General features: G+C 49.5%; 1 protein-coding gene and 1 long non-coding RNA gene across 3 annotated transcripts; both read right to left on the bottom strand.

Annotated features, from left to right (window-relative positions):
• Nucleotides 1–1,644: 1,644 nt before the first annotated feature.
• LOC115601805 lies at nucleotides 1,645–9,592 on the bottom strand. Its single transcript, XR_003989517.1, has 5 exons — nucleotides 9,450–9,592; nucleotides 7,627–7,757; nucleotides 4,360–5,326; nucleotides 3,182–3,278; nucleotides 1,645–1,826 (listed from the first exon to the last, which is right to left on the bottom strand). It is a non-coding gene; the product is annotated as an uncharacterized LOC115601805 (long non-coding RNA).
• An 8,437-nt stretch (nucleotides 9,593–18,029) lies between these two features.
• MRM1 (mitochondrial rRNA methyltransferase 1) lies at nucleotides 18,030–27,919 on the bottom strand. 2 transcript variants are annotated; one of them, XR_003989516.1, is made up of 6 exons: nucleotides 27,011–27,919; nucleotides 26,458–26,551; nucleotides 25,130–25,250; nucleotides 21,185–21,304; nucleotides 20,134–21,055; nucleotides 18,030–19,878 (listed from the first exon to the last, which is right to left on the bottom strand). XR_003989516.1 is itself a non-coding variant. In XM_030472217.1 (5 exons), exons 1-5 carry the CDS (start codon nucleotides 27,913–27,915, stop codon nucleotides 21,006–21,008), a joined length of 1,290 nt encoding a protein of 429 aa, XP_030328077.1. In that variant the 5' UTR covers nucleotides 27,916–27,919; the 3' UTR covers nucleotides 18,030–21,005. The 2 variants fall into 2 exon arrangements, 1 of the variants encoding a protein (XP_030328077.1); XM_030472217.1 differs by having other exon boundaries at nucleotides 18,030–21,055.
• Between the last annotated feature and the right edge of the window lie 34 nt (nucleotides 27,920–27,953).

Below are 27,953 nucleotides of genomic sequence, written 5' to 3'. Positions count from 1 at the left end.
AGAGCCTTATCTCTAGGGATCGTAAAGAGGTAAAGGGAGGCAAGGTGATGGGGTCCAGCGTCCCCCTCCCAAACAGCCACCAGCCTCCACGGGGACACAGACCTTCTTCAAGGAGTCAACTTCACCTTCTCCTGTTTTCCAGGAAGTGGGATTGGGAATTGAATTGTTTTAAATGGTACAAAAGGAATAATCCCGGCGTCTCCCACTCCACAGGGAATACATTAAAGTGACCTGATTTGCCTCTAAAGAGAAGCATCTCTCCTCCACCAGGGCTGTTTCAGACACAGTTACAGCCCAGGCTCAGGGCACTGGGAATTTGTGGCACTTGCCCTCGGGCCCTGCAGCTTTTCTGCAGCTTGCCCTCTATTTCATTACTAACAAAAATGACATTTTTGGTTAAAAATGGGGATGTTTGGGGGCTCCTGAGGTTGGTGCCTTTGGTTTTTTAAAAAGAAAGGGGGAAAAAAAAACCCCATAGAAGACAAGATGCTGCTGGTTTTGTCCTGGAGACTATGATTTTAAGACCGAAAACCCCATTGCAGGAGAGCTGCAGCACCCCAAGAAGCCATCAACATGTTGCTATGGGTGCCCTGTGCCCAGGGTCTGGTTGGGGTTGGATGCCCCAAACTTTTGCCTTCCTCTTGTCACACTGATGTGATGCTGTGGCCAGCCCATTGCTACACCCATGAGGCTCCTCCTGCCACTTCACCCACCCTGAGTCATGGCCAGGTTTTCTTAAGTTCAGCTTCACTTTGGGTGAGTTTCAAGCACAGAAAAGCCAAAGCTGACAAGCTGCAGAGATGTTTTTCCATACAAACAGTCCCTGTGTCAGCAGTGAGGTGCCATCACACACCGAGAAGGGCTGGCATCAGCCTAACTGCACGGTGAGGAGTTAACACCAAAACCATTTAACACCCTTAAAACATAGAAACGTTGCCTTTGGTACAAGGGATCTACCAAACCAGAAAGGTTACAATGAACAGAGCACAGAATTTTGTCAATACCAAAGCCCAGGCTGCCAAAACACACCTTGATTTTAAATACAAGATTTCCCTCCTCCCGGCCCTTGATTATGGGAGGGAATGACTGGTTTAACTGGTTCAGAAGAGAAAAATTACCCTAATCCCACCATGGATGGGGGGTACCTTTGAAATGATGACACTGATGATCCCGAGAAACCTTATCCTTCCTCTCGTAGCACTCCTGGGGCCTGCAGGCAACGTCCAGGGTCCCTCCTGTGCTTGGCCCTGGGGCTGTTTTGGTATGATATAAACCCAAAACAGACGCTGTTTCTTTCAGCTCTGGGGCCCCCAACACAAGAGGGACATGGAGCTGTTGGAGCGAGTCCATGGGAGGCCACGGAGATGCCGGAGGGTTATGGACTGCTCCATGGCACTGGGAATGCACCACCTGCCATTAGCTCCTCCCTCAATGGGATTTAATGAATCTGAGAGAAATTATGAAGTACCATAAAGCCACAAGTATCATAAAAAGTCTAATAAATTGAGAAAAGCTATTAAGTTATAAATACAACCAATACATGCAACATCACTCAGATAGCAGAAACTAGCTATAAAATAAAGTCATTTTAGACCATCACTCTACAAGTTACCAAGTCTTTTAATTCACAAGTCTCACGTCCCTTTATGACATCCAATCCTATTGTCTGTATAACATCTATCTTACAGTTAAACATACACGTGCCCTTATATATGATGTAGGGCAAAGAACTTCAGTCAATGCTTTGGTACCTCTTGCAACAAGTAGTTGTGCAGATCTCCACTTTGTCCCTCGGTGATGTCTTATTTAACCCACTCCCTAAATATCTGCCATTGAAAACAAATTACTCTAATAAGTTGCTTAGTAAGGGATGTATTTTTTTCTTATATATATATATATGTCTGTAGCAACTGCAAACCTGAGGGTTTACAGTGCAGGTGCATTGCTTTTTGCTCACTCAATTTAAAGACAAGTCTTTGCTTATCAACCTCCCGATCACCACGGAGCAATTTCTTCCCTTTATTTACTCTAAAGGTCCTGTGTGTGATGAATATTCCTTGAAATAATTAAGCATCCTGTTTCGCAGCCTGTTGTGTTCACTGGCAGCCCAATAAAACCCAAACAGGTTAATGATGAGCTTTAATACGGGAATTTAATATCATTTCCCCTGTATATTGGCTAAAAGTTTAGCTCCCCCTTTAAGCCTCATCAATTAACTGAAAATAAGTAACCCCCATAAAGCCACGCTGTGGCTGTAAGTCACAGGTACATGTGCTACATGTCTCTATGTATTTGTCTTCTGTGCTTTTTCTGCTGAGTTTCTCAGTTTGGTTTTAGCTACAGTATTAGAGAGAGAAAAACCGAGGTGTGATTCCCCCCCTAAGGAATTATTCCCATGATGGGGTGTTCAGTGCAGTTGGTTGGTGGAAGAGGAGCACAGGCTGGACCAACAGTGGAAAAACACCTTGTTATTTACCAAAGATTGTGTCCTAGTGAGGAAGCCTCCTAAAGAACATTGGAATTGTGCCTCTGCTTTGCTGTGGGATGAAGAGGCCACAGCAGCACCCTGGGTTCTGTCAGCAGATGCCTCCCAAACCAATGCTGGCACCTACTAATTAACCTGCTCCAGCAAGGCCTAAGAGCTCCCCATTAGCAGTTCAGAGCAGGCTGTCAGAGACACGCACTGAGAACAGGAAGGACCAGCACAAATCAGGAGAGTTTATGAGGATAACTTACATTAATTTTATCCTTTATAGGCAATAAACCTTTGCTGGTTCATTACTGGCCACTGTTAAGTTTTAAAGGAGTTTTTTAACATGCAGGGGAGGTGCTGCCTGTCCCTGCAGGCTTCTCTGTGTGCTGGCACCTTGGAGGAGGATAGGCGAGGTTTGGGATGTGGCGGGGTTGGTGATGGCACAGCAAAGGAGACACTTTCAAGCCTGGGGAGGCTTGAAAGTACAAAGGAGAAGGCACATTGGAACAGGCTGCCCAGAGAAGCTGTGGCTGCCCCATCCCTGGCAGTGTTCAAGGCCAGGTTGGACACAGGGGCTTGGAGCAACCTGCTCTAGTGGAAGGTGTCCCTGCCCGTGGCAGGGGTTGGAACGGGAGGAGCTTTAAGGTCCCTTCAACCCAAACCAGTCTGGGATTCTATAAATGCATCCCCAAAGGGCTGGGGCAATACCTGCTGCTACTGCCCATCTCAGCGCCGGGCACCACCAGCTCATCACCATCACGCGATGAAGATGAACCTCCCTTTATTTGCTGCTGACCTTGATCAGCTGAAACACAGTAAGAACAAGAGCCATTAGGTCAGAAATTACAGCACAAAATACCCATCTGCAAGCAAAAGTGATACTAAAGGTACAAAGCTGGAAAATAAAGAGGTGGGGGGAGAAACCTGCACACACCACCAGTGCACACACCACTGTATCTACAGCTTCACGATGATTAAACAGCATCAGCTTGGCTGGAGACTTTCCCTGGGTCCTCAACATTAGAGAAATATTATTCTCAGAATTACCTGAAGTTTTATTTAATGCAATAAAAGCTCATTTTCGATGGGAATTAGTCCTGAAATAGATGACTATTAAGAAATGCTGGATGATGCATAGCTCAGCCCTCCGAGCTAATGAACTCCAAATGGTGAAGTGCAGGGGAGGGAGCTGTGGGGTGTCTGGTGCCTTTCTGCAGTGAATGGGACAAACAACGAAGAGAATGCCTAATTTAGCACTGAAATCAGTGGAGGTCTCAGGATTTCCATCAGCTGAACAGCTATTCCTCAACCAGAGCTTCAGAATTCCACACATTGAGCCCAAGCAAAGTTCTTCCCTTTTCCAAACTACTCAAAGGAGACGAGAAACTAAACCCAAAGCAACAAACATCCCCCACCCCAGAAAAAACACAGAGCAGGGGAAAACCAGAGGTTTTATGGGGTTTTACAAGGCATTTTCTATGAATAGATTTGTTAGCATAATTTAATGGGAGCTTATTCCCAGAGTCCTCTCCAGCCTTAACCAAAGGGGCTACAGCTCATTCTAAGAAGTTACAACTGGTTTTCACTTTATTTCTTCCCATTTCTTGGCACCTCTTGAATAAAGTGAAGGAATTCAGGGCAGGGAAAGGAGGCTGGAGCTGGGCTCTCAGAGGTACCTGCATGTCCCTGGTAAAACACCTCTCAGCAAGAAGAGAAGATGAAAAGGAGAAACAAAATCAGTAGCAAGGGGATGAGACTCTACCCCTGCGAAGAAAACCACAAACCTCCAATTCCCTTTGGAAGGCTCCAAGCTGAGGATGGAAAAGGAAATGACTCAAGGAGCAAACTCTGCATTTCAGGTATTTATAATCTGCCGTGATCCTTACCTGACACCTGGATGGGAGAACTGAGGTTCCCAGGGAAAAGCTCCGCCAGATGATAACTGGGAGCACCTGAGCACTGCCTCCAGAGCTCTCACTGATGAATTAAGGGACAGGTTCATTTAGGAATCATTTGTTTCCCTGCAGTTTTATTTAACCCTGCAGTGGGTCTCAGCACACCCCAGCAGCAGCCAGGGCAGCTCTTCAACAAGTTCCCTTCAATATTCCTCTGTATAAGAGGGACAATAAATCCCATTTCCAGCAGAAAGCAGCAAGAAGACAGTGGGAAGAGGGAGTCAGCTGCCCTTTGGGGCAGTTTAGCCCAGAATTGGTGTGTTTGGCACCAGGGCTGCCGGGAGCACCCCTTCCCCGCCAGCTCTGCACCAGGGAGCCAGGCAGGAATTCCAAGATCCAAAATGGACAGTGTGAAGTCGAACGAACCCAACCTGGGTAAATGTCATCTCTTGTGAGGTTGTCCTTTTTAGCTGTCTGGGTAAACAAAGAGGCTCCCCCTCGGCTCCATCCTTCCCCGCCGAGCCGCCTGTGTTCACTGTAGCAGTAAATGGAGTTCTTTAAAGAGGTGCACGGGAGCTCTCGGTGCTGCGGCGCTGACAGACACCATAGATCACACCATAACACAATGCAGTGCAGATGCAGGGCCTCATCCTGCTCCCATTCCCACCGGGATGCAGGAAGCTCTGGGAACCTGTGACCTGAACATGGGGGGCGATGAAGCCACCCCAGGAGCCGTGGTGCCCGGAGCAGGACTCAGCTCCTGTGCTAGCAGCGGGAGGAGGCAGCATCCCTCATTGCATCCTCTGCAGCATCCCTCGTGACATCCCTTGCAGCATCCCTTGTGGCATCCTTTGCTGCATCCCTCGCACAGGGGATGGTTTGGCTGAACAGCCCTGGCTCCCTCGTTGCGCTCATGTCTGCTGTCATCTCCTGCCACCTTCTCTGTCTTCACACAGGGCTGCAGAGGGAGAAACCACCAGTGTTATTTCCAAACTCTACAACGATGCCAGATGTTGATTTACTTGAGTGAGTTCCCATGTTGGGAACCAACACAGATGTGCTGGTTTGTCCCCTGAGGCTGTGGGTGCCCTGGGACATGCTCCTGGCTGGAGCCGTCCTCACACTGCACCCAGTTGTAAGGGAATTATCACACGTGAGATTTGGAAAGAAGAGATTTTTGCACCTTGTAAACTCACACATGGGAAGGCGAAGCAACCTGGAATATACTATTCCCATTAATACATTCTTTTCTACGACAAATAATAACATGTATTTATAAACATCTGTTGCTGCACAAATGAAAACAGTTCTAAAAAAGAGAAATCTGATATAAACCAGAATGACTTTTTAACTTTAGGAATTGAGCTGCAATCACAAGAAACGACCCATTTCAGACAGCGACAGAAACGTCTGTCTTGTCTTAAACACCAGCCAAGCACCAACCACACAACGAGCAGGAGGGAAAAAGATCCTTCAAATGACCTGCAGGGCCTCAAAATTTCCCTCTTCTCTCATCATTCCACGGTCCTGCCCAAAGGATGCCACCGGCAGCAAGTGCCTGGGTCCTGCCTCCAAGTATCCAAAGGGAAAGCACTGATGAGGGCCAGTGATGGCTATTCTCACCCATCTCCTCTCAGGCGCTGGCCTGGGCAGATGGAGGGACCACAGCAGCATCTATCACCCATCCCCAAGACAGACCCTCAGTTTGGAATGACCAGGAAAGGGGTTTTCCCCATGTGCACAGTGCTCCATGATGCCCCAGCAGGTTCCTCAGGACAGCCCTGTTCCTCCTGCACATCTCATGGGTGGAATGTGCCATCCCAGCAGCCACAGAGGAGATGGGCAGAGCTGGACCACGATGGGAGCTTCCAAATCCAGCACGGCTGCATCCTGCCCCCCAACATCCCATGGCTGCCCTTCACCAAGGACCTTGATCCTTGGGGTTCCCCTTTTGGTTCCCATCACTTTGTCCTTCAGGGGGACAGCAGGGCCTCAGGGCTCACCCATGGGTGCGGGGTGGGCACCCATACCTAACATCAGAGCTCCACCTAGCGCTGTGCAGCCCTTCCCACCACAGCCTGGGCGAGGGAGGGTGGGAAAAGGGGGGAAAGAAAGAAAATTAAAACATATTAAAGGTGTTAATAAGCGACTTATTTAAACGGAGCATCACACATTGAGCATTAATCACCCTGCAGTAAAAGTGTAATTAAGGAGTCACTCTGCCTTCTGGGGAAGGCTCGTGGAGGCCGAGAGGAAACGGGCTCTTTATTAACACAAATTATATTATTTGGCTAAAGGTAATAATTCTAAGTGAGGTCAACGGGACTCGTGTGCACGGAGCAGCGCCGGGCCCGGCCAGCGTTGCCATGGAGACTGAGCCAAGTTCATCCTCGCCGGTAATGGCTTTGCTCTGCCACCACCACTCGGGATTGTTCCTTGGGAACAAACAGCCTCCGAGCCGGCAGCGGCATCTCCTCACTGGAGAAATCCCCTGGGAATTTCAAGGGGGAGTTTGCAGGAGTGTCCTGTTGAAAGGCTGGAAGCGTCGTCCCCTTCCCAGCCGCTCAGCACCAGGGCTCGTGGGACAGTGCCCACCAAGTGTTCTCCATGTGGGAATGCTGTTCCACAAGCAGGACCAGCACTTGGTGTTGATGTTCATGTTTTCTAGCACAGCTACAGCCCGGGATGGTTGTGGGATGGCTGTGGGAGCACATCCATCCCAGCCATGCAGAGCCAAGCCGTGGGAATTTTCCCCCATCACCTTCCCACGGGGGAGCCGGAGCTTTATGGGGCTGCAGCTTCCCTGGGGAACACCACAAACACACAAGGAAAGCCATGCCAGGGGTGTGACCTGAGATGTTTTCCAAGCAGAAACACATTTTCCTCCCCATTTTAGCCCAGCTCTAGCAAACACATTTGGTGTCCTAATGCCACCAAGTCACAGCGAGTCATTTACCTGTGAGAGCATTTCCAGGCTCCTCCAGCGCTGAGTGCAGGGACCAGCATATTAAAAAATAGATCTAATTCCCTAAAATCAAACTCTAATCAAGCCACTGGTAAAAACCAGCCAGGATTTGGGCTGTAAAGCCCTGTTTTCCCAAGCACATTCCTCTGCTCGGAGAACTCATGTGTTATTCTGTCTCCTGCAGATTATTGTCTGAACACAGCGGTGATTTATCTGTCTCCCATGTCATGTCATCCGTTTATGTACAGTATTATATGTAGAGTATGGCATTAACATTTTACTATTATTCTTACCTTTCAATGCAAAAAGATAAGAGTGTAAATCTGGGAGACAAGGGATGTGTCACCAGAGCTGAGGCAGCACTCCCGGGGTCCTCATCCTGCTCCCTCCGTGCTCCAAGGCTCAGTTCACCATGGGATGATGCCTAAGCGACCACAATGGGGACATCTCCATCACCAACATGTGGCTTCACCCACGATCCCCCCTCAATAAAACAACCCCCTTTAACAGGAACATCCCTCTTCAGCACGAAGCATTCTTGCAAACAGGAACCACCTCCCTGCCACGCCAGAGGAGCAACAAACAGCCTGTTCACAACTTACGGCCGGGCCCGAGTAACTTATTAACACCTAGTCAAGATTAATCAAGCAGGGACGACTAAAGCAGGTCCCTAATTAGTTGCTGATGATAACTATATTTGTCATCCTCTCCCAATTAGTCTACTGTACATTTTGGAGCTTAATTGCACCTTGTTCTTCATTTAAATGTCATCATGTGCATCTATTCTCCCCGTTCCTTAGGAAATTTGAGAAAAATTTGACATTAAATATAGATTATCTTTAGATTTTCGTAATTAACACAACTGAACCCTCTTTGGCCTAAATACATCTCCTTATGCCATAAATCTGGCTGTGCTCTTGGAAGCGGGTATCTCCAGGGATGCCATGGATGGGGGTCTGTATCTCTCTGGCACTGGGGCCATGCGTTGGTGACACGCTGGTGGTCAGGATGTGGCCTCAGGGTCCCCCACAGAAGGAAGGGATGGGGCAGCCTTTGGGGTTTTGTCCTTTGGGGATTTTTGTCTCCATTTTCATGGCTGAGAACAAGAGCCTGATTGTGAATGGTGGGTCGGATTATGCCCAGGGAAAAGTGAGGACACTGATTCACCTCCCTCCATCCTCCCGCCAAAGCTGCCCTGGGCAGCCCCGCTCTCTGCCCTCCCACCCTGCAGCACCCTTAGGACAAGACACGTCTGCTGCTCGACACCGGTTGCACCCCGTTCCTGTGGATCCAGATTAGAGGATATTCAATATATTGATGTACAAGAGAAAGCTCCAGCCACCATTAACCCTTCAGCCACTACTCGGAGCTCCTTGGCAGGACTCTGCACCTCCAGCCTCCCCTGCCACCCAGCAGAGATGTCACCAGGGCTGGGGACATCCAGCTGCATCACCCATGGGTGCCCTGCATCTGGCCACTGCATCTAACCTGGTTTATCAGCCCAGGCTCCCTACATGCCATGGAGGGAGCAAGACCTGGGGAATGCTGACCATGAGCCATGCCCCACCATCACCACAGAATTCAAAGCCTCATCTGAACATGGAGCCTCTCTCCTGCTACATCCAATACACCCCAGCCCCAGACATGTCCCTACACTGAGCCCCACTGCAAGGGACTGAACCCAAAGTGGTGGCCCAATGCATTGGAACTGCAAAAGGAGCTCCAGGGTGAGATGGGATGAGCCAGGATGGGATCTGCCCTGCAGTGCCAGCATTCCAGCCACCACATCCCACAGGATCTCGCACACACTGGCTCCCCTGGAGCGATGCCGGGATACCAGGACACAGTCATCTATGTACAGGCACACGGGAGCTGCTCCACAGCCAAACCTCTGCTCACACTGATCAGAGGCAGAGGCAGGGACCAGCACAAGCCCCACTGCCCACCCCAGCCCACCAGGGCTGGATACAGCCCATGGGCACCCTCCTGAGCACCCAGAGAGCTGGAGCAGATGCTGGTGCCCGGCAGCTCTGCCCACAGTGATGCTGGCACTGAGAACAACAGCCTGACTTACAAAGAGGAGGAAGGGAAGGGAAAAAGCAATGTATGATCCTACCTGTCCCTTAGGAAGAGGCTCAGCACACAGATCATCCCTACTGCCTATTAAGAGCAAAAAAGCCCGCGTCGGTCTGTGCATTTCCCAAGTGCTCCGGGGCTCGGCACATCCAGCACAGGGAATGCAGCCGCTCGCTTCCCGGGAGGAGGCTGCTGCTGCGTGAGAGGATGGGGAAGGAGAGGAGAAAGGAAAAGTGAGGGGGGAGAAACAAATAAATTAAATCAAGGAGTAGTCAAAAAGTGTATTAGAAGCAAATTTGGAAAGAAATCAATGAGCTGTAATTGGGTTTGATTTTTCTCCACGTTTTGTTTGGCTGGGGGTTAGGTACAGGCTCCCCACACGAGCAGAGAGGAGAGATTAAAGCGCAGGGAAAGGTGCCGGATCACGAGCTGGTGGCTACCAAAGCATGACAGCTCCATCACCCTGTCAGGAGCACGGCAGGAGCAACACAGAAATGAATAAAGGGGAAACCATGCAGGGAGGAGACGGGCATTTGCTTATTTACTCTTTTAGCTGGTGCTCCCCTATCTCCACACAAACCTGTCCTGGCAGCAGGAATGGGGCTGTGCCCAATGTCTGCCCAATACCCTGGTGCTGGGGGGACCCAGATGAGACCTCTCCCCAGGCACACACAATGATAGCGATATCCCTAAAAGCATGCAAAGGGAATTCCATGGCCCTCTGGAAGAGGTGCTCCTACACCCCCACAGACCTTCACCCATCCTGCTCCCAATATTGGTGTAAGCAGTGACGTGGGTGCATGATCACTGGGAAAAGAGAGGAGAGATCACTTGTGCCAGTTCATCCCATGTCACCAGAGAGCATCGATACACACCTTTAAAACCACACTTGTTTCTGCTGGAGCTTTTAGTTCTCCTCCTCTGAATGGGAGCGATCTGTATGGTGCTTGGGAAGCAAAGCCAAATCCCTGCCCACCATGGCACGAGCTGCACACAGGGATCCTGGTGCACATCATTATTCCTTAGGTAAAAACAGGTCAACACTGAGAAACACCTCTGTGTGTGGTTTGATAAACCCAAACTGATGGTGACCCTCAGCCCGGCACACCCAGAAAAAGCTGCTTTTCCTTTGGTATCAAACCTTTCCAGAGCTGGAGAGTCCAACTCCACGTGGCAGGGGGTTGGAACTGGATGAGCTTTAAGGTCCCTTCCAACCCAAACCCTTCTGTGATTCTATGACAGACATCTCCCCCGCGCAGCTTTGAGTGTTGAGCTCCAACCCTCCCTCCTCATCCTCCCAAGTTATGAGCTGTTTTGCCTTTTACCCTTTAACCTTGAAAATTAACCTAAAACACAGGGCCCTGCGCACATGACTTACTCAAATAAATTGCATCCTTAATTATGAACACTCTCGGCTCCTGTGTGCTCCAGGCCACGCTGCCCCAGCGGACACCCCCCTCCTGATGAGTGGTTATTGAACACACGAACAACAATCAACACTAATTAAATACTCAGCTGTGGAGAGGAGACAATGTTTATCAAAAACTGCAAGAGGAGGGGAGAGCATCTTCTGTTTGCTATAATTAGTTTCCAATATTCCCCAGGCGGTCTTGGAAATCGAACTCGGGTTTGTTCACATCTGTTTGGCACAGGCAGACAAAGGCCACCGCAGCCCTGGTCCCACTCTGTGTGTGTCTCCCCATCCTGGACGTACACCCCCAGTGAAGCACATGGGGTGCAGCACCCGCATGGCATCCCTGGATGGCAGAGGAAGGCCGCCTGCCCTCCTCATCCCCTCTGAGGGTGTCATTGATGGGGATGAGGACATGCAAGGGGGAATGGGCGGGTGGAGGTATCCCAGCACATCGGGGTCCCCAGCCCCCTGCAAGCAGTGGTTGGACAGGAGGGAAGGGGCAGGGTGATGGCATCACACCTTCCCTCTCACCCCATTAAAACCAAGCCCCTCATCAGGAGGAAAAAATCATTTAAATGCAAATTTATACCTTTATAATTCTTTAATTCCACCGTTTTCAGCCAGGGAAGAGCAGGACGAGGCCGTTAATTTCCCTCTGTCTCACGTTATTACCGGCTTAAAGATCTACTCGGCAGCAGAGGACAGGAGTTAGAATTTCCCTGAAGGAGGGGAAATAAGGCGATTAGTGATCACCAGCCTCTGAATGCTGAAGCCTGGGACAGCTCCAGATAAGAAAACGCTGGTTTCATAGTGTGTACATGAATGAAGAACAACAGGAACAACAAAACCTCTCCGTCATACTCCACGCTCCGATATTTATCCAAGGGCTGCTGAACCATTCCCATCCTGTAGACCCACACCAGTATCACCCGCCTTCCTACACACTGGGGTAGTACAGATGAGCCGGTGGTGAAACTGGGTTTGCTAAAACACCAACCTCAGGCAATGCTCTGAAATTACTACACTGGGAGTAGTGCTGTGAGCCCTTTGCATATGCACCTATAGAAACTGCTGGACCTATACAACACACCTACTGCTCATAGGCACCCCCTGCATGCAGACACGATGCATCCAGATGGACACAAGTGCCCTTCTCAAGTCTATTCCACTGTTCACAAGTCTATTACACCACGGTTCATCTTTCCAAACACTGTACTTAACTCCATATTAAAGAATATTCCCTCTGTAGCATCATGCCCGGCCTGACCCTGTGCTGGGAGGGTGCTGGGGTGATGCTCAGCACGAGCCCTGGGGACACCCCCACCACGGCACCTCCTGCTCGCGCCAGCAGCCGTTGCTTCCCAGCCTCATCCCCGCTCGATCCATCAATACTGGGCAGAGTCTCCAGGAAGGGCAGGCCCAGCCCCGGCCCTGATCAATAGCAGCAGCCGCCGGCCCCGTGGGTGCTGCACTTGTTGAGTGAGGCTGCAGTGGAAGAGAAAGAAACCACATTTAATACATTCCTCCCCCATACAAATGGGCCAGAGCAGGGGGGTAAAAACATCTTTTAGTGCCCTGGAGAGGATGAATAACACAAAAGCAAGTGCTGGGAGCCGGGGAGGAGCAGTGCTCAGGATGTGAGCACATCTGTATCCCTGCTCTTGGGCTTCATCTGATGCACCTGACACCACTTATAATAGACAAGATTTGGTAGCAAAATACACTGGAGAAAAGATTGAAGTTCAGCACAGCTCAGGGGTGCTGCTGGACCCCAGCCCTGGGCATGTGCGGGTGACAAGGGCTTCATCCCCCTCTTGCTCTAATCAAGAGCAAAAGCTCGCTGCGGATCAGCATGTGGCAAGTTTGGGGGTTACAATAAACAGCAAATTATGTTTTCATGGTATTTTTCATCCCAGGGATGAAAACACATTTATTATTTATAGAATCGTACACTGGTTTGGGTTGAAGGGACCTTAAAGCTCATCCAGCTCCAACCCCTGCCACAGGCAGGGACACCTTCCACTAGAGCAGGTTGCTCCAAGCCCCTGTGTCCAACCTGGCCTTGAACACTGCCAGGGATGGGGCAGCCACAGCTTCTCTGGGCACCCTGTGCCAGCGCCTCAGCACCCTCACAGGGAAGAGCTTCTGTCTCAGAGCTCATCTCAATCTCCCCTCTGGCAGGTTAAAGCCATTCCCCTTGTCCTGTCCCTACAGGCCCTTGCCCAAAGCCCCTCTCCAGGTTTCTTGTAGAGGGGGAACTAATCCATACTGCTTCCCTACGAGAGGGGACACCACTGCAGATGGGAAGGGGGGTGGCATCAGCACCGTGAGCCAGGATGAGCTGGGATGAACCTGCATGGTGACAGAGCAGAAGCTGCTGTTGTGGATGCACTTCCCGACTCACTCAGCTCGTGGCATCAGCACTACAGCTTTATATAAGCAGACTGAGGAATCAGTACATTGCCCTCGCACTCCACTGTGATCTACCCTAAATACCTACAATATTTCTGGTAGTAAACAATTTCCAAGACTCATTTCTTCGAGCAGCAGCAGATGGTCAAGAGCATTTCCTGAAATTGAATATTATAATGAATTTAGGATCGAAAAGAATTTACATAATAATCTGTTTTAGATTCTGATAGTGAAGAAACCTACATAGAAACTGCTTCTTTTCAGCTGTTTGAATTAAAGTATAAATCTCTGAGTACTTTAATTATAAACAAACTCTTCGCTACTCCAGATCCATGAAAGAAATTGAAAAATTAACTACCCAGAGAGGCTCAAGGCCACATGTCAGGCTTAATTCATCAGCGAGTTTACCTCTCGTGACCCAGTGGCAGAAGCAGGATGCTCAGAGGCCGTGCCTGCTGCAGATCAGTTGAGATGTGGCTGATGCTGTCAAGTTCCCCATCAAACTGCATGATCCACATAAGCTCAGTTCGGACTGGAAACATGTGGAGCTGCCCAAAGAAGGCAAAAGCTTTTGGATTGGGGTGGAATTATGGCCCTTGAATGCATTGCCATAGCGGGTCCCAGGTCTGAACCACAGCCGGGGATGGATGGGGTGAAATGAGAGGGGAGGGATGGGAACAGAAGAGATTTCAGTTAGATTCCAGGAAGAAGCTCCAAGCAGGGGCTTGGAGAAACCTGTTCTAGTGGAAGGTGTCCCTGCCCATGGCAGGGGGTTGGAGCTGGATGAGCTTTAAGGTCCCTTCCAGCCCAAACCAATCTGGGATTCTATGAAGACCACCCTGGGGATCAGCTGTGCCCAGATCCTGGTGAAGGAAGGGCCTCCAGAACAGGCACAGTCATTGGGAACTGGATCCCCCCGTGCCTCCCTCTCACTCCCGCCACAGACACAGGGGTGAAGTCCCTCTGGGCTCATCTCCCCGTCATAGCACCCAGCACAACCCTGGCAGAAACAGCCCCATGCAAAGCACATCCCTGGGATGAACCCACCATGCGCTCAGGGCTCTGGCAGAGACATCTCCACTCTCTCAGGGGTGCTGGACCACAGGAAGATGTCACTTTTCGTCCCGACTCTGGGTGATGTAGAGGGCCTTCGCTGTTAGAAAAGCAAATATTTAGTGTAGATAAGAAACCCTGAGAGCATTTTCCCCAGGTAATACTAGTAACTAAAATAATCACATTCACTTTGCTGGTTTAATTTTATATTTCCATTTCTACCTTATCTTTTTCCTGCAAGCATCATTAAACCCCACCATAACAAAAATACATGAACTGTTATTCTTTCAAGAGAAGCCATAAACCACCTCAAAGCTTTTCAGGTTTATTCTTATCTCGTACATCTTCCCCTGGTTCTTCCTTTCCCCCCCCACCTCCCTTCATGCATTTCAGAAAGGTAGTTTTCCCTAATGTTAAGAATGGTTGCATTGAAAATGAGATGCTGCTTCTGAAAAGCCCCTCTGGAGGATTAAATAAGTAAAATATAGCCAGAAAATAAACTGGAACCTCATTAAAATAATTTTGCAAGGAGAAATCCTACTTTACAATAGGTTTTCAATATCACTTAGAAAATTCTTAGAGTCATATATATATGTTCTTAATTCAGGACCTTCCATTAAAAAAGACATTACAGAGGGAACTGAAAGGCCATTTAGTACCCTTGTTTATATAAAAATGCATATTAGGCACAGATGCAATCTCCAGCAAAAGCCCTGTGATACAGTTTGAATAAGCTCTGCTCTGCTCAGAGGTGCTAATGAGGGTTGGCAAAGCTGTGAAGGCGCTGCCAGACACCCCCCCCATCTATTCTGCTGGGTGACATGAGCCCTCAGCGTTGCTCCTGTATCCCCCTTGCTCTTAACTGTTCCCTACTTGCCAATTCCCTGTGCTTGAGGTGGGTTTATGGCACTGGCTCGCTCCACACTCAATGGACAGGGATGGGGTTGTAAAACTGCCCGATTCGTCCTGTCTCATGGGATGGAGCTCGTGTGCCAGGAATGATCCTAAATGGAAAAGAGGGAACTCTCCTTGCTGTAACTCCATGGCATGTATTTAATGTATGATGCCATCCCATACACTGATCGAAGCATGCACAAGGATACTGGTGGGACAACCTCCATCCTGCACCGCCTGCAGCATCGCTTCACCATCCCTTAATTGTTCTCGTGCCAGGACCCCCTCACTCCCATCCCCACCTCCAGCTCTCCCCAGCCCCAAGCTGGTACCCAACCACCCAGCCCAAAGTACAGCAGAAAAGGCACACTGGCACAGGGTGCCCAGAGAAGCTGTGGCTGCCCCATCCCTGGCAGTGTTCAAGGCCAGGTTGGACACAGGGGCTTGGAGCAACCTGCTCTAGTAGAAGGTGTCCCTGCCCATGGCAGGGGTTGGAACTGGAGGAGCTTTAAGGTCAGGTCCTGGGACACTTGGTCAACACCTCACCAGGACCCTGAACTTGCAGGATCAGGCAGATGTTTTATCTTCTGTACAAACCCTTCAAAGGCAGCTTTATAATATACAGAGAAAGGACATTTATACCCAACTGCAGCTCTACAGCTTCTGTGGCCATGAAAAGGGACCTGGCAGAGTCAGGGCTGGATTCATGAGATGTGCAGGATGTTCAGCTCTCCAGAGAAAACAGCTGAGCTCTGGCTTCCCAAGCACAGGAAGCACTGCTGAGCTTGCAGCTTCTAAAACAGGCTACTGAGGAAAAAAAGAATTGGCAGGTTTAACTTTGCATCAATTCAAAGCATGTTGTTATATTTTTAAGGTATATAAAACTATTGATCACAAGCAAAGCAATTACTTTTGCCCATGTTTAAAGCCATGTGGTGGGTGATAAGGAGTCACCGCTGAACACACCCAGCCCTGTTGCAGGAGGGGGCAAAGAACTTCATCAGAGGGAAAAAGTCAGGAGTGTGGGCTCCTCACACGTGAGCCCACACACAGCAATGGGGCTGGAGGTGTCTAAGCCACAACTGGGGTTAAATCATGGAAATTGCCAAGATGGGAACAATTTTGAACATTCTCCTTGACAAGAACCATGGAACGGTTTGGGCTGGAAGGCACCTTAAAGCTCCTCCAGTTCCAACCCCTGCCACGGGCAGGGACACCTTCCACTAGAGCAGGTTGCTCCAAGCCCCTGTGTCCAACCTGGCCTTGAACACTGCCAGGGATGGGGCAGCCACAGCTTCTCTGGGCACCTTGTGCCAGTGCCTCAGCACCCTCACAGGGAAGAGCTTCTGCCTCAGAGCTCATCTCAATCTCCCCTCTGGCAGGTTAAAGCCATTCCCCTTGTCCTGTCCCTACACCCCTTGCCCAAAGCCCCTCTCCAGGTTTCCTGGAGCCCCTTTAGGCACTGGAGCTGCTCTAAGGCATCCCCTTAAGGAGCCTTCTCTTCTCCAGCTTGAAGCTAAGATATAAGTGACCTGCAGATATACCCCGAGAATACTGACACATCCTTTATCTCCAAAGGCTTCAAAACCATCAGACATGTAATTACCATTCCATTGAAAACACACAAACTTCTTCAGCTACCTCCAAACCTCCATCATTTTGAGTTGAAATAAGTGTAATAATCCTGAGCCTGAAGCCTCAGGGAGGTTAAAGCATCTTCCCTTGAAGCAAAATAACCCCTGAACCTCCCGGTCAAACCTCTCCAGCCCTTAGGATGGATGATACCAGTGCAAATCCAGGGGGGTGCAGGCGTTACACACAGCACAGCCACTGTAGAGACACCAAACCTGATCGTACACGATATTTGGGTAGCAAGTTTTGTAGAGAATAAATATCACACTTCAATTTCATGGTAACTTAGGAGGGTTTACTAGCAAATACCATGGCTTTTACATGGTTCTACCAATTACTGAGCAATTACACGTAACCTAGATCTGGAGGACATACAGTAGGGCTATAATGTATTCCTCTCTCCGTTGAAAAGAAGGTGGCAGTTAATAGAAAACACTCTTTTTTATATTATAAACCCCTCCACAATATTCCTGTGTGACATTATTACAACTCCACATCGATATGAAACCCAAAGCAAAGCCTCTCTTCCCATTAACACATCAGTTGTGGGATGATCAATAAAAATACACTTTAAGCCGCACCGTATGTCGCTCCCCACAAAGTTTTATTATTCAGATTCAGCAGTTGGTACCTCAACCCCCGTGCAATTAAATCCCATTTAGCAGCACTAACCTTCTGATTTGCACTTGTCATTCCTACAGCTGGTTTGGACTTCTAAAGAGTGAAACCAAAATGTCTGTGCATTAAGGGTGGGATACGAGGAAGCCTCCGCCGGGAAAGCCGCAACGGAACAGGGAGAGGAGAAAAAGGGAAAGGAAATAATAGTGCCAGCACATTTTAACATGTTGTAGCATATTTGTAAACATCGTTAATCAGGGATTAGCAGATGGTGATGTTAATTGCACCTGTGGAAGTAACAAGACCTCAAGGTTGATTACATTTACAAACTGGGAGCAGGGCTGTGGCACGGCAGAGGATTCCTCACCGCCAGCAAGGAAGGGGCCTATGGGCTCCAGCAACACCCCAGGTTGTTCCCTTCAGCCCTTCCAAGCTTTGCAAGGAAGGGTGTTCCCTGTCCCAAATCCAGCCTCAGGAATCCTCATTGCAACCCAGTGATGGATTAGATGGAATAGGATTCTTCCCTGTGTTACTAATCTGTGCACTAAAGTGAAATCCAGGGCACGAGTTTCTCTTGCAGCCAATTCTCCCTGGAGGTGATTTTGGGAGATGAAAAGGTTTGTGTTTGCCCCTGTCTGAGCACAAAAAGGCCGAGGCACGGCACGCATCTTCTGAACCAAGGGGGACAAATATCATGCCACTGTGCTCAGAGACACTTTGATTGTTAAGAAATCATTTTGGAAGGGCACTGACTAAATTTTAAACTCAATTTGGTAAATAAGCCTCTGCCAAGCAGCAGGGAGGGAAGAGCTGACTTTCACATTACACACGCACACTTTCTCCATATCTAAATATCAAAGAGACTGTATGTACAAACAGAAGTAATCAGGAAGCATGTTTTGATCTTGCTGATGTACACAAAAAATGACAATTAATGTCCTCCTTTTATGATACAACGCTGGGAGTTTTTTACAGTTACATTACAGGGACGATTATAGTGAAGCTTAAGGCTAAAAATAATGAAAGACTATAAAAACTACATTTTAACATTTAAAAATACCCAGGAAATTAACTGGAGAAGTGGGCAATGATCCAATTAATGGCTCGCATTTATTAGATCAGGGGCAAGTCACACAGCACAAAGCTCCATCTCCAAAGGTGTGAGTGTGCAGAGGTCCCTGCACTCCTCACAGGCTTCAGCCTGGAGCAGGAGGAGAAAGCATCAGCCATGGCAGATACATCCAAAAGCTGGCCAGAGGAGGGATCCCAGTGAGACAAAGTGAGGCCAGAACTTACCACCAAGGGAAACAGGCTACATGGGAACAGCAGAGCCATCCAGAGTGGGATTTACTGCACTCACAGGAGCCTGTATTGCAGCTCTCAAGCAAAGAAGGCTGAGCTGCAGCCCTAGTTACACGCTTAAATTCCTGTCTCTTAAAATTCAAGCCTCATGCAACTCGCTGTAATCCTTGCCTGAAAACCCAGTGCTGAATCAAGGTGCTCCACGGATACAGCGGCTGCACAGGGAAATCTGCAGGGGAGTCGTGATGGCTGTTGGACTGACGGACAAGTGGGAACTTCCATCCACCACATCACCCTGTTGGGAGAACTGCTGTGGGCACTGAGGTTTCAAAGCTTTTGGGGAGCCTTTTAGAAGTAGCTGCTCCATTGTTACTCACCTGCCTCCTCATTTGGAATGGCTGAGCAGAGTCCTACAACATCCGGCTTTCCCAAACACACATGAAGCCAGAAGTGCCTTCTCTGTTAAAGTACTGCTCAAATAAGTAAGAAAATAAAAGGAGAAGCAGCAGTTCCTATGAAATTGGAAATGTATATACTTACCTATAGGTCAAGAATAAAGAAACTGCTTTATCCTCATCCCTGCTGCTCCAAAGGAAGGATTCAGTCAGCCCCAAGTGCTGAATCTTTCCTCTGAGAATGAGCAAATCTGAGCCACTGGCACCCTCTGCTGGGGCACCCATGGTGAGACATGTGTCGCGAGGCTGGTCTGCAGCCCCTCAGCCCCCGGATGATTTATTTCAGCATTAAAACAGGAAAAAAGGAAAGAAAAGACACAATTCAGGCCACAAAATGCAAGAGGTGTCACCCCAGCAATGCTACTGTTGCTCAGTCACCAGCTTGCCTTCAGATTTGGACAACAAAGCCCTGCTTGGCACAACTGCTGTCTGTTCAGAGGGATTTGGGGGTTGTCCTTGGAGAGGGCAAAGGGGCAGACACAGCTCAGGGTATGTGCCACCACGGCAGGCACCCTCTCCATCAGAGCTACAGCCACACAAGTGAGGACTCAGCACCTTTCGGGAGCTCCACATCCTGCCCTGTCCCCATCCCAGGCACCTGAGGCATCGCAAGCCCCACGGCCAGGCCCTTGGAGGGACACATGTGAAAAGCCTCCACATCCACAGACAGGTTTACAGACTTCATTTAGCTGAAAGGAAAGTCCTAATTAGTCACTGTGAGTGATTTACTTGTTCATTTGGAAGGGGGGAAGGGGGAGACTAAGCTGAATTGTTTGAAATTATCCCTAAAGGGCACTGTAAATTAAGTGTTAATGAGGAATCGTATGCAAAGGGCCACAGCAGCTAAATAAAATAATTAAGGTGCTAAGTGATAACATTCATTTGGTTCTCAGTAATTCAGCCTGGTTTCAACCAAGATATCTGGCAAATGAAGCCACCCTCACCCCACTGCCCATGCCATCAGCAGGATGGTGGTGCTAGGGCAGCCCAGCACCCAGAAAGATCAGGTCCACCATGGAAAGGAAACTTCCCTGGAAGAAGAGAACAAGCTCCTGATTCCTCTTCCAACCTGAAGGCAGTTCTCTGTTTCACTAGTCACACTCTGGATTTATATATGACACAAAAAGTATTGATTCAAGTCTACAACCAATCTTTTTGGAGGCTTTATTGCAATGGACAGTGGGTTTTCCCACTACAGCTGTTTTCTAACAGCTCATGTCCATCCTTTGGCAGGGCTGAAGACCTGTTTACAACCGAATACAACACTGAGGTGTTTTCAGTCATTCAAGCAGCAATAGGTAACAGAGAAACCGCCTCATCATGAGGAAATTGCTACTGAGTAGTCCCAAATCATACCTGGCTCTCACCAGCACCCTCTGGGCTGCTAAGGGGGTGGTGGGCTCAGGGCACTCCCAATGGCAGCACCTGCCGAGCAGTTTCTCACCTAGAACCCAAGTTCTCTCCACAGCACGAGCAATGTACAAAGTCCCCTGTGCAACAGCACAAGTCTCACAGCCACCACCAGGAATTTTACTGCAGGAACTGAAGGATATGGCTGTCTGCTTTAAAAAACTACCTTTGCTTCCATTCCTTACAGCCTCTCCTCTGAAGTGTTGATGGGAGGTGGTACCCAGTACACACAAGTGTCTGACCTCAGCATTAAGCCAGGGTTCTGATGTGCCAACCAAGCTGAGCTCAGGCCAGTGCCTCTCCCCGTAAAGTTGCAGTGATGATGAAGACCCTGAAAAGGGCACTTCCATATCCACAGAGCACAGCCGCAAAACGCCGAGCAGCTTCCACCACCAAATAAAGCATTTCAGTCACCGGGCTTCAGCTTTTGGCTGCAGATGGAGTGCAGGAGAATACCTGTAGGAAAGTAAAAAGAAAGAAAAATATTTTTTAAACCACAAGAGAATCATTCTGCAGGCCTGGAGGTTTGAGTTTTAAATACAGAGAATTGGACTGTGATGCTTTTGTGCCCAGAACCATTCTCACCAGTAGCAACAGAGACGTTCAGTGACTCGATCCCGGGGTGAAGGGCTCTGCCAGGGGGAATGGCCAGCATCCGATGGCACAGGAGCTGTGTCTCTAGGGACAGCCCATCCCCTTCGTTACCTGCAGAAGAAAGACACTCAGGTCAGCTCACAGCTGCTGCTACATCCCTTTTCCCCCCTCCTGAGTAAAGTCCTTACTAATGTTCTGCCACAACTACACCTTTACCCCAAAGCTCACCAGCAACCTTGCCACCTCCCATGCAGCAACAGCCAAGAACCACCAGAGGCGAGAGTGGCACCTTCCTGGCCCACTCCAGCCTCCCCAGTTCTGTCGTCCAGTATGTGAAGTGGTTTTGAACAATACCAGTGCACCACACCTGCACGCAGACCATACAGCACAGAGCTTTGTAGCCTGAATGCAAGCAGCCACCGTGTCCACATACACAGGCTGCTGCCAAAGGGATGAGGCAGCCAAGAGGCCACGGGCCTGACGTGGTCCAGCAAATCCCACATCCCTATCGATAGTGACGGGTTCAGCCTTTTCAGCACACAGTACCACCATCTGGGTGCAACTTGTGAATGCAGACAGTTTAACCAGAGGCTTCAATTGATTAGTTGTTAAACCATCCAACAGCCCTGATATGTTTGGGCTGATACACTGGTGAAACAGAGTTGAAATCTATCCCAGGTCATTAATAGTTGTTTGACTCACACTGTCACAAAGGGAAATGGAAAGGGAGAGGCTTTAAACAATCCTGCACGCAGACAAGTGAGAATGCAGAAGACCACAGACCTCCCAGCCCGCTCGGCTCCCCAAAGAATTCTTCCACATTCATTATTTAATGCTACACAGACAGCTACATGGCTGCAGGAACAGCCAGCTCGTTTCAAAGGCTCTGTGCTCACCCTCCAACCAAACAGGCTCAGCAGGTTGGAAGCCAAACGTTCCCCTTCAACAGTCAACCCCTGGCCCCAGCTGAAGCCCAGACTTGTGCTGGGACAGCAGTGCCAGGACACAGACTGACAACCAGGGGCTTCTGCACCTCTGCCTGTGCGGCCAGTGCTGTCTCACCTGAACTTAGATACTTACCTGAAGTTTTAGCAGCACATAAAGTATCTTTAGGCACTTTCTATGCCACTTACTCCTCCATAAGGCAAACAAGCCCCTTCCTGGGCTGAGCTGCCACAAAACTCTTCCCCTGGTGCCTACTTCCAGCACTTCCCCAGCAGATCTCCATGTGCTGATCTGTACAACACCTCTCTGACCACACAGGGCAGGAAGATGCTGTTATTTCCATTTCACAGACTGGAATCTTAGACTCAGTATCCCATTATGCTGGTGTGATTTACCTGGTACGATGCACTTTGGGTAAGGAAAAGAATGCTTGCAGTAACGCGTCTTGCGTCACCTTCCTGCACAAAATAAGCCATACAGGCAAAAGTATCCTTTGACTGGAGTAAAATTAACCTCTAAAAAATCAAAATCCCACTGTTTTCCTCCTGCTGTAAGCCAGCAGTGGAGGCAATGCCTGGGTGAGTTACCCAAGGTCACAGGAGAAGCCTGGGTAACACAGGAATGGAAGCCAGGCCTCCCCTAGCCTAGCCTTCCTCTTCATTGCTAAGACTGTGGCTCTCCAGGGATGCTTCAAGAAAAGAAAACACATTATCCTACTTTTTCCTGATTCAACACAGAAAAGTTTCACAACTTACAGTCATATTTGCCTCCTAAGCCTCTCAAACCACACTCTCGTGGGACTCTCCAACTGGGACAGCAGCTATTGCCAGAGGTGGGATGGCTCCGGGAGCAATCCTCTCCTCTCCCTGGTAAGAGTCTTACAAATTCCTAATAAAGGCAGCAATTTTGCTTCAAGCTTTTACAAAGCTTTTTATGGCTCTGGCTGCTTAAAATAATGAGGAACTATAAATTCAGGGCAAAAAAGACTTGCCCAGTGTGACACGAGGGAGGGAGTATTGACTGAATCAGATTAAACCCTAGTTTATACTGGTGAACAAAAACACTTCCCACTTCAGATCTTTGACTCCCATCTCTTAGCTTTATCCTTCACTGACAGCCCTCAAAGAGCAAAGCTAGAGCTTGGCTGAAATGATAAACCAGGTTTCCTGCCCCATTTACAATTAATACCAGTGTGACAACTGCAGTTCCCAGTGGAGGAAGTTCAAATCCAGGCAGAAGAGAGAAGATAAACCCACCAATTCCACAAACAGCCTTAAACCCTGAGCTAAAGACTGAAGGTGTAAGAACAAATTACCCAGAAACTCTTCTTACACAGACGTTTAAGTGCTCCCAATCTGTTCCTGTTCACACACAGCTCCCAGTCTTTCGGGCAGCCAGTCTGCCTGTCACCTTCAGCAATGACTCCAGTGTAGACAACATTAAGCTGGACTGTCCAAATCACTCTCTGCCAAGCCAGCAAGGTGCCAGGAGGGTGAATTCAAGTCTGCAAATGCTTAACTTACAAGACAATCTGTGCAGTGCTCAGGAGCTCACTACCATGCTGAATTATCTCTGCTGCAGGTAAGCTACATATTCAGATTTAGGATGTTTCTTCCAACCACCTCAGCATCAGATGACTGTAATGTTCAATTTTCTTTTCAGCCAAGAGTTAGTGCTCAGCAGAGAGTTGAAATCATTACTGCTGCAAGGTCCGGGAGCTCTCCTCATGCATCTACCAATCAGGCTCCAATCTCCCCTGACAAAAGGATAGTTGGACTTTTTCCTGGAGAAATCTCTCATAACTCAAGGTAACGACACCACTGCCACTCTCACCCCCGTCCTTTCTCCTGGTGTTGTCACCATTTCTGGGATGCATTTCTTTGTGGCCCATCAGCAGCGCTGCCAGCCTCCCTGCTCCCTTTGTAATATAGCTCCACACATCTTGCAGAGATGCCAGATTTGCAGCGTTGTCTTGTCAGTATTTCTAGGAGTTCAATAAACATTTTAATTAAAGGAATCTCTTCTGAGCCAAGAAAACCACAGCACGGGGCAGGATTACAGCCCCTCAATGGCTCGTCGCCAGCATGACACTACTTCCAAGAGTAAAAGCTCAAAGGGGCTCTTGTGCCAGGTGACACAAAGGGGGAGAGCTACGGCATGGCCATACGATGGTGCCCACAGCAGCACTCTGGGGTGAATTTCTTTCTCTAGCTGCCATGAGGCTGCTATTCCCCTTCCCTGTTGCACAAACCCAAACCCTGCCTACAAAACAGCGCACAGGTCTGGCAGGGAGGTTAAACCTCCTCCTCCTGATGGTCCGCAGCAGCCAACAGCTCCTGCCTTCTCCTAGGGGTACAAAAGCCACCACTGACTGGTCTCTGTCATGGTCTCCATGCCACAAAGCCAACTTTGTGTTCAGACCATTCCCAGCAACACGTCCTCATGCTTCTTTCTGGGCAGAGATACACATTCCTGTATTTGTAAAGAGCAAACATGACACAGCAAAGACATGGCTCAGCTCATCCTTCCAGCCTCAGCACAGCAAGAGCAAACACGTACCTCCTGGGTCTCTCACTCAGCTTTGTGGTTTGCCAACACAGAAAATCCAGGTTCAAGACTCTAGGAGAGGACCAAAAGCACCACAGAACACAATGCAAAACTGCACCCTGTGGCTACACTGCCCCAGACCTGTCCTGCCACTGGAAACTGCCACCTAGACCCCCTGCAGCTGCTAAACTCCCTGTTCAGCTACACAGACTGGTTTGTTCTTGCAGCTCCTACTGGGAGGCTTCTCAGCTTCCCATCTTCTTCTGGCTCCCTATTTCATTGGCAGCCAGATCATTCCATTACTTCTTGCTCAGCTTTTCTTTTCCAGACCAAAGTGGGATGTGATGCAACAGACCCACGACTAGCTTTGGAATGAAACATCACCCCTGTTGCTTCCTCACACATGCACTTCCACCAAGCCCAAAGCTCAGCCAAATGCAATACCTATTACTATAATAACAGGTTTATTCCACTGAAATTCCGAGCAGCTGATGACAGGGATACTCTCTGCATCCTCAGGCTTGCTGACTGTTCCCAGGACTTCCCAGCCTTCTGCAGCTTTAGCCTAGAAAGGAAAAGAAATGCTAAAAACCTGCCTTCTTTTCAAGCTGACAAAGAAATTAAGTCCTGTATATAAATAGATTTCTTTTTTACAGTAATAAAAAGGCTTTTTTACCCCATAAAACAGTTCTAGGAAGGTTTTTACCTGGAAAGCACACAAAAAGAGTAGTGTTAAATAAATTAGCACCAGGCTAATCCACAGAGCAATACAGCAGAAGTTCTCAAGTGCAGGCTCCGCCATCAGAAGTCCATAGTAACATTTTCAAACTCAGATGCCAAAACTCAGCCCATATAAAAGGCAGAGCACTCGGTGCCTCACATACCCAGAGAACCAGCCTTCCCTCCTGCTCCCTAGTCAGAAGAGCTTTTATTATTTGTCTTGGAAATCCATTTTAACAAGGAAGGAGCTGCTGTTTCTTGCCAGCTTCATTTCCTGTGAAACTGGCACCTTTTACATCACATTTGCACCAGCCAGGCAATGCCAAGGGTTGGGGGAGTGAATCTGGGTCCAATTAAATGAACTGTTGCAATGGTTCAATATGTTAATAATTAAAGATTTACAGTCACAAAGTGACTCTTCCAGCTGTTTCAATTGAATAACAATGTGTTTGATGTATCTTTCATTTCACCATCATCCAGAAGGTGCCACAGACCAATCACGTTTTCCCATGTGTATTCCCTTTCCTTTTGCAGCACGTTCTGCAAAGGGCCCTGTCTCACCTCACCACACAGGTACAGAGTAAAAGGATGCCCAGCAGCTCACACCAGCCCTGGTTTCTCCTCTCTCCGCTGCTCCAGAGGCTGCCCAATGCTGCCATCATGTGCCTGGGCCCTGGGATGCAGCCTCCGACACACACCAGGCAGGACGTGCTGCAGGCAGCAGTGCTAGCTCCGGTCCCCACGGAAAGGAAGGGACACAGACCTCGTGTCACCGAGCTCGCAGCCTCTCAGGACATAGACACAGCGTTATCCTGCTCCCTCCATCTTCCAGAAACAGCCCCACAACTCGGACATGTTTCCCCACCTTTGGAACGGAGCTGTTGTGCACACCCGTCAGAGGTGGTCCGACAGCACAGACCGCCGGCAGCAGAGAGGAATGCAGAGCAGGAGCACATGCAAATAACCGAGCCCTTCTGTACGGCCTCTCCGTTCATCACGTGCAATATCTGAGGTTTCTTGAAAGGAAAGGGAAAAAATATGGATCACTCTACCTTCAAAAAGCTCTGGAGATCATCGGTGCTGTAGACATCGAGGACTTCCATAGCTCCAGAACTAGCTTTGCTCACTGTTGGAGTCAAGGGGCAGCTGCAAGGGAAAAAAGAAAGGAAATGCATCATATAAGAGCAAAAAAAGGAAATTCAGGAGAGTTTTTGTTTCTCTATTTCCATCTCTTGCCTCTGCAACCCAATTTCAACTAGTCCACTAGACATCTTGCTTACTATGTGGGAGTATTTTCCTATGGAGAACAGGAGGGCTCAGAAATTAACCCAGGAAATGGGTTGCATCAGTTTTGTGCACCGATGGACAACTGAAACACAAAATGGGTTACAACAAAAGGTACCCAAGGAAGTTCCTTTCCAGCCTGGAACACCACTTCCTGCAGCCTCCCTGCAGAACAGAGCGCAAAGCAGCAGCTGCCCCAAATCCAGCTCCAGCTCAGCCCTAAAGAGCCCTCTAAAGCAGCTGTCGAGCAATGCAGGTGGGAAACCTCTTTGGGAGGAAAAGACAGAGCAGAGCTGAAGGAGCAGACAACCAGCCCCATACCTGTTCCTCTGGCTCGTCACCACTCTGTCCACCCCTAAGAAGTACGCGGAGCGCAGCAGTGCTCCCAGGTTCATGGGATCCTGGATCTGCTCCAACACCAGCCAAATGAGCTGCCGGTTCGGACGCGCTTCATCCCCCAAATCAGGGTTTTCAGCTTCCTCCAAACTCTTGAAACGCAGAGGAGTGGCCTCCAAACAAACTCCCTGGTGGACCTGACCTCTGCAAAGAGCATCCAGCTCCCTCCTGTTGACGTGGTGCACAGGGACCCCCCGGGCCGTGGCCTGAAGGACAAACTCACTCATCACAAGCTGCCGGGAGCCGCTGCTCTGCTTGAGGAACAACCTGAACAGGTCCCTTCTCGAATGAGACAGGGCCAGGGAACACGGGGCGATCCCAAACAAGATCTCTGAGCCTTTAGTCCTTGCAATCACCAGAGGCTTTCGCTCCAGCCTCTTCCTCGCCTTCCACAAGCCGCCCTCTCTGGAGCCCCACAGCTCCCCGGTGGCAGGGGCAGCCTGCCGGGCCCCTCTCTCGTAGGACCCCGCTCGCGGCTGGCTCTGTGGGGCCAGGCCCTCGGAGGAGGTGCTGGACGCCCTAAAACCCTCCTTTAGGGCCGGGGGGTGCAGCCGACCGCCACCTCCCCCAGGGCCCGGTGCTGCCTCAGGCCCACCTTTGGCCGAGCCGCCCCTCACCGCCCGCCACCACGGCCTGCAGCAGGCGGGTGACAGCCCCGCGGCCCTCCACACGCGGGCCGTGAGCTCCATTAGTGCCCCGAAGGCCCTTCCCCGTGGGCTCAGGCGGTCCCGGCCCCGCGGGAACACACCGAGCGCAGCCCCGGACACAGCCGGGACCGCGGCGGCGGCACCGACACTGAGGGGCCCCGCGCCGCTTCCGGGTGGGTACATGACCACTGAGACTGGCAGAACCGCCCCGCGCGGCAGCG

This window comes from Strigops habroptila, assembly GCF_004027225.2.
Source record: "Strigops habroptila isolate Jane chromosome 13 unlocalized genomic scaffold, bStrHab1.2.pri S16, whole genome shotgun sequence".
Taxonomy (NCBI): Eukaryota; Metazoa; Chordata; class Aves; order Psittaciformes; family Psittacidae; genus Strigops; species Strigops habroptila.
Note: the sequence above shows the minus strand (reverse complement) of the source record. Positions and strands in the feature narration are given on the sequence as shown.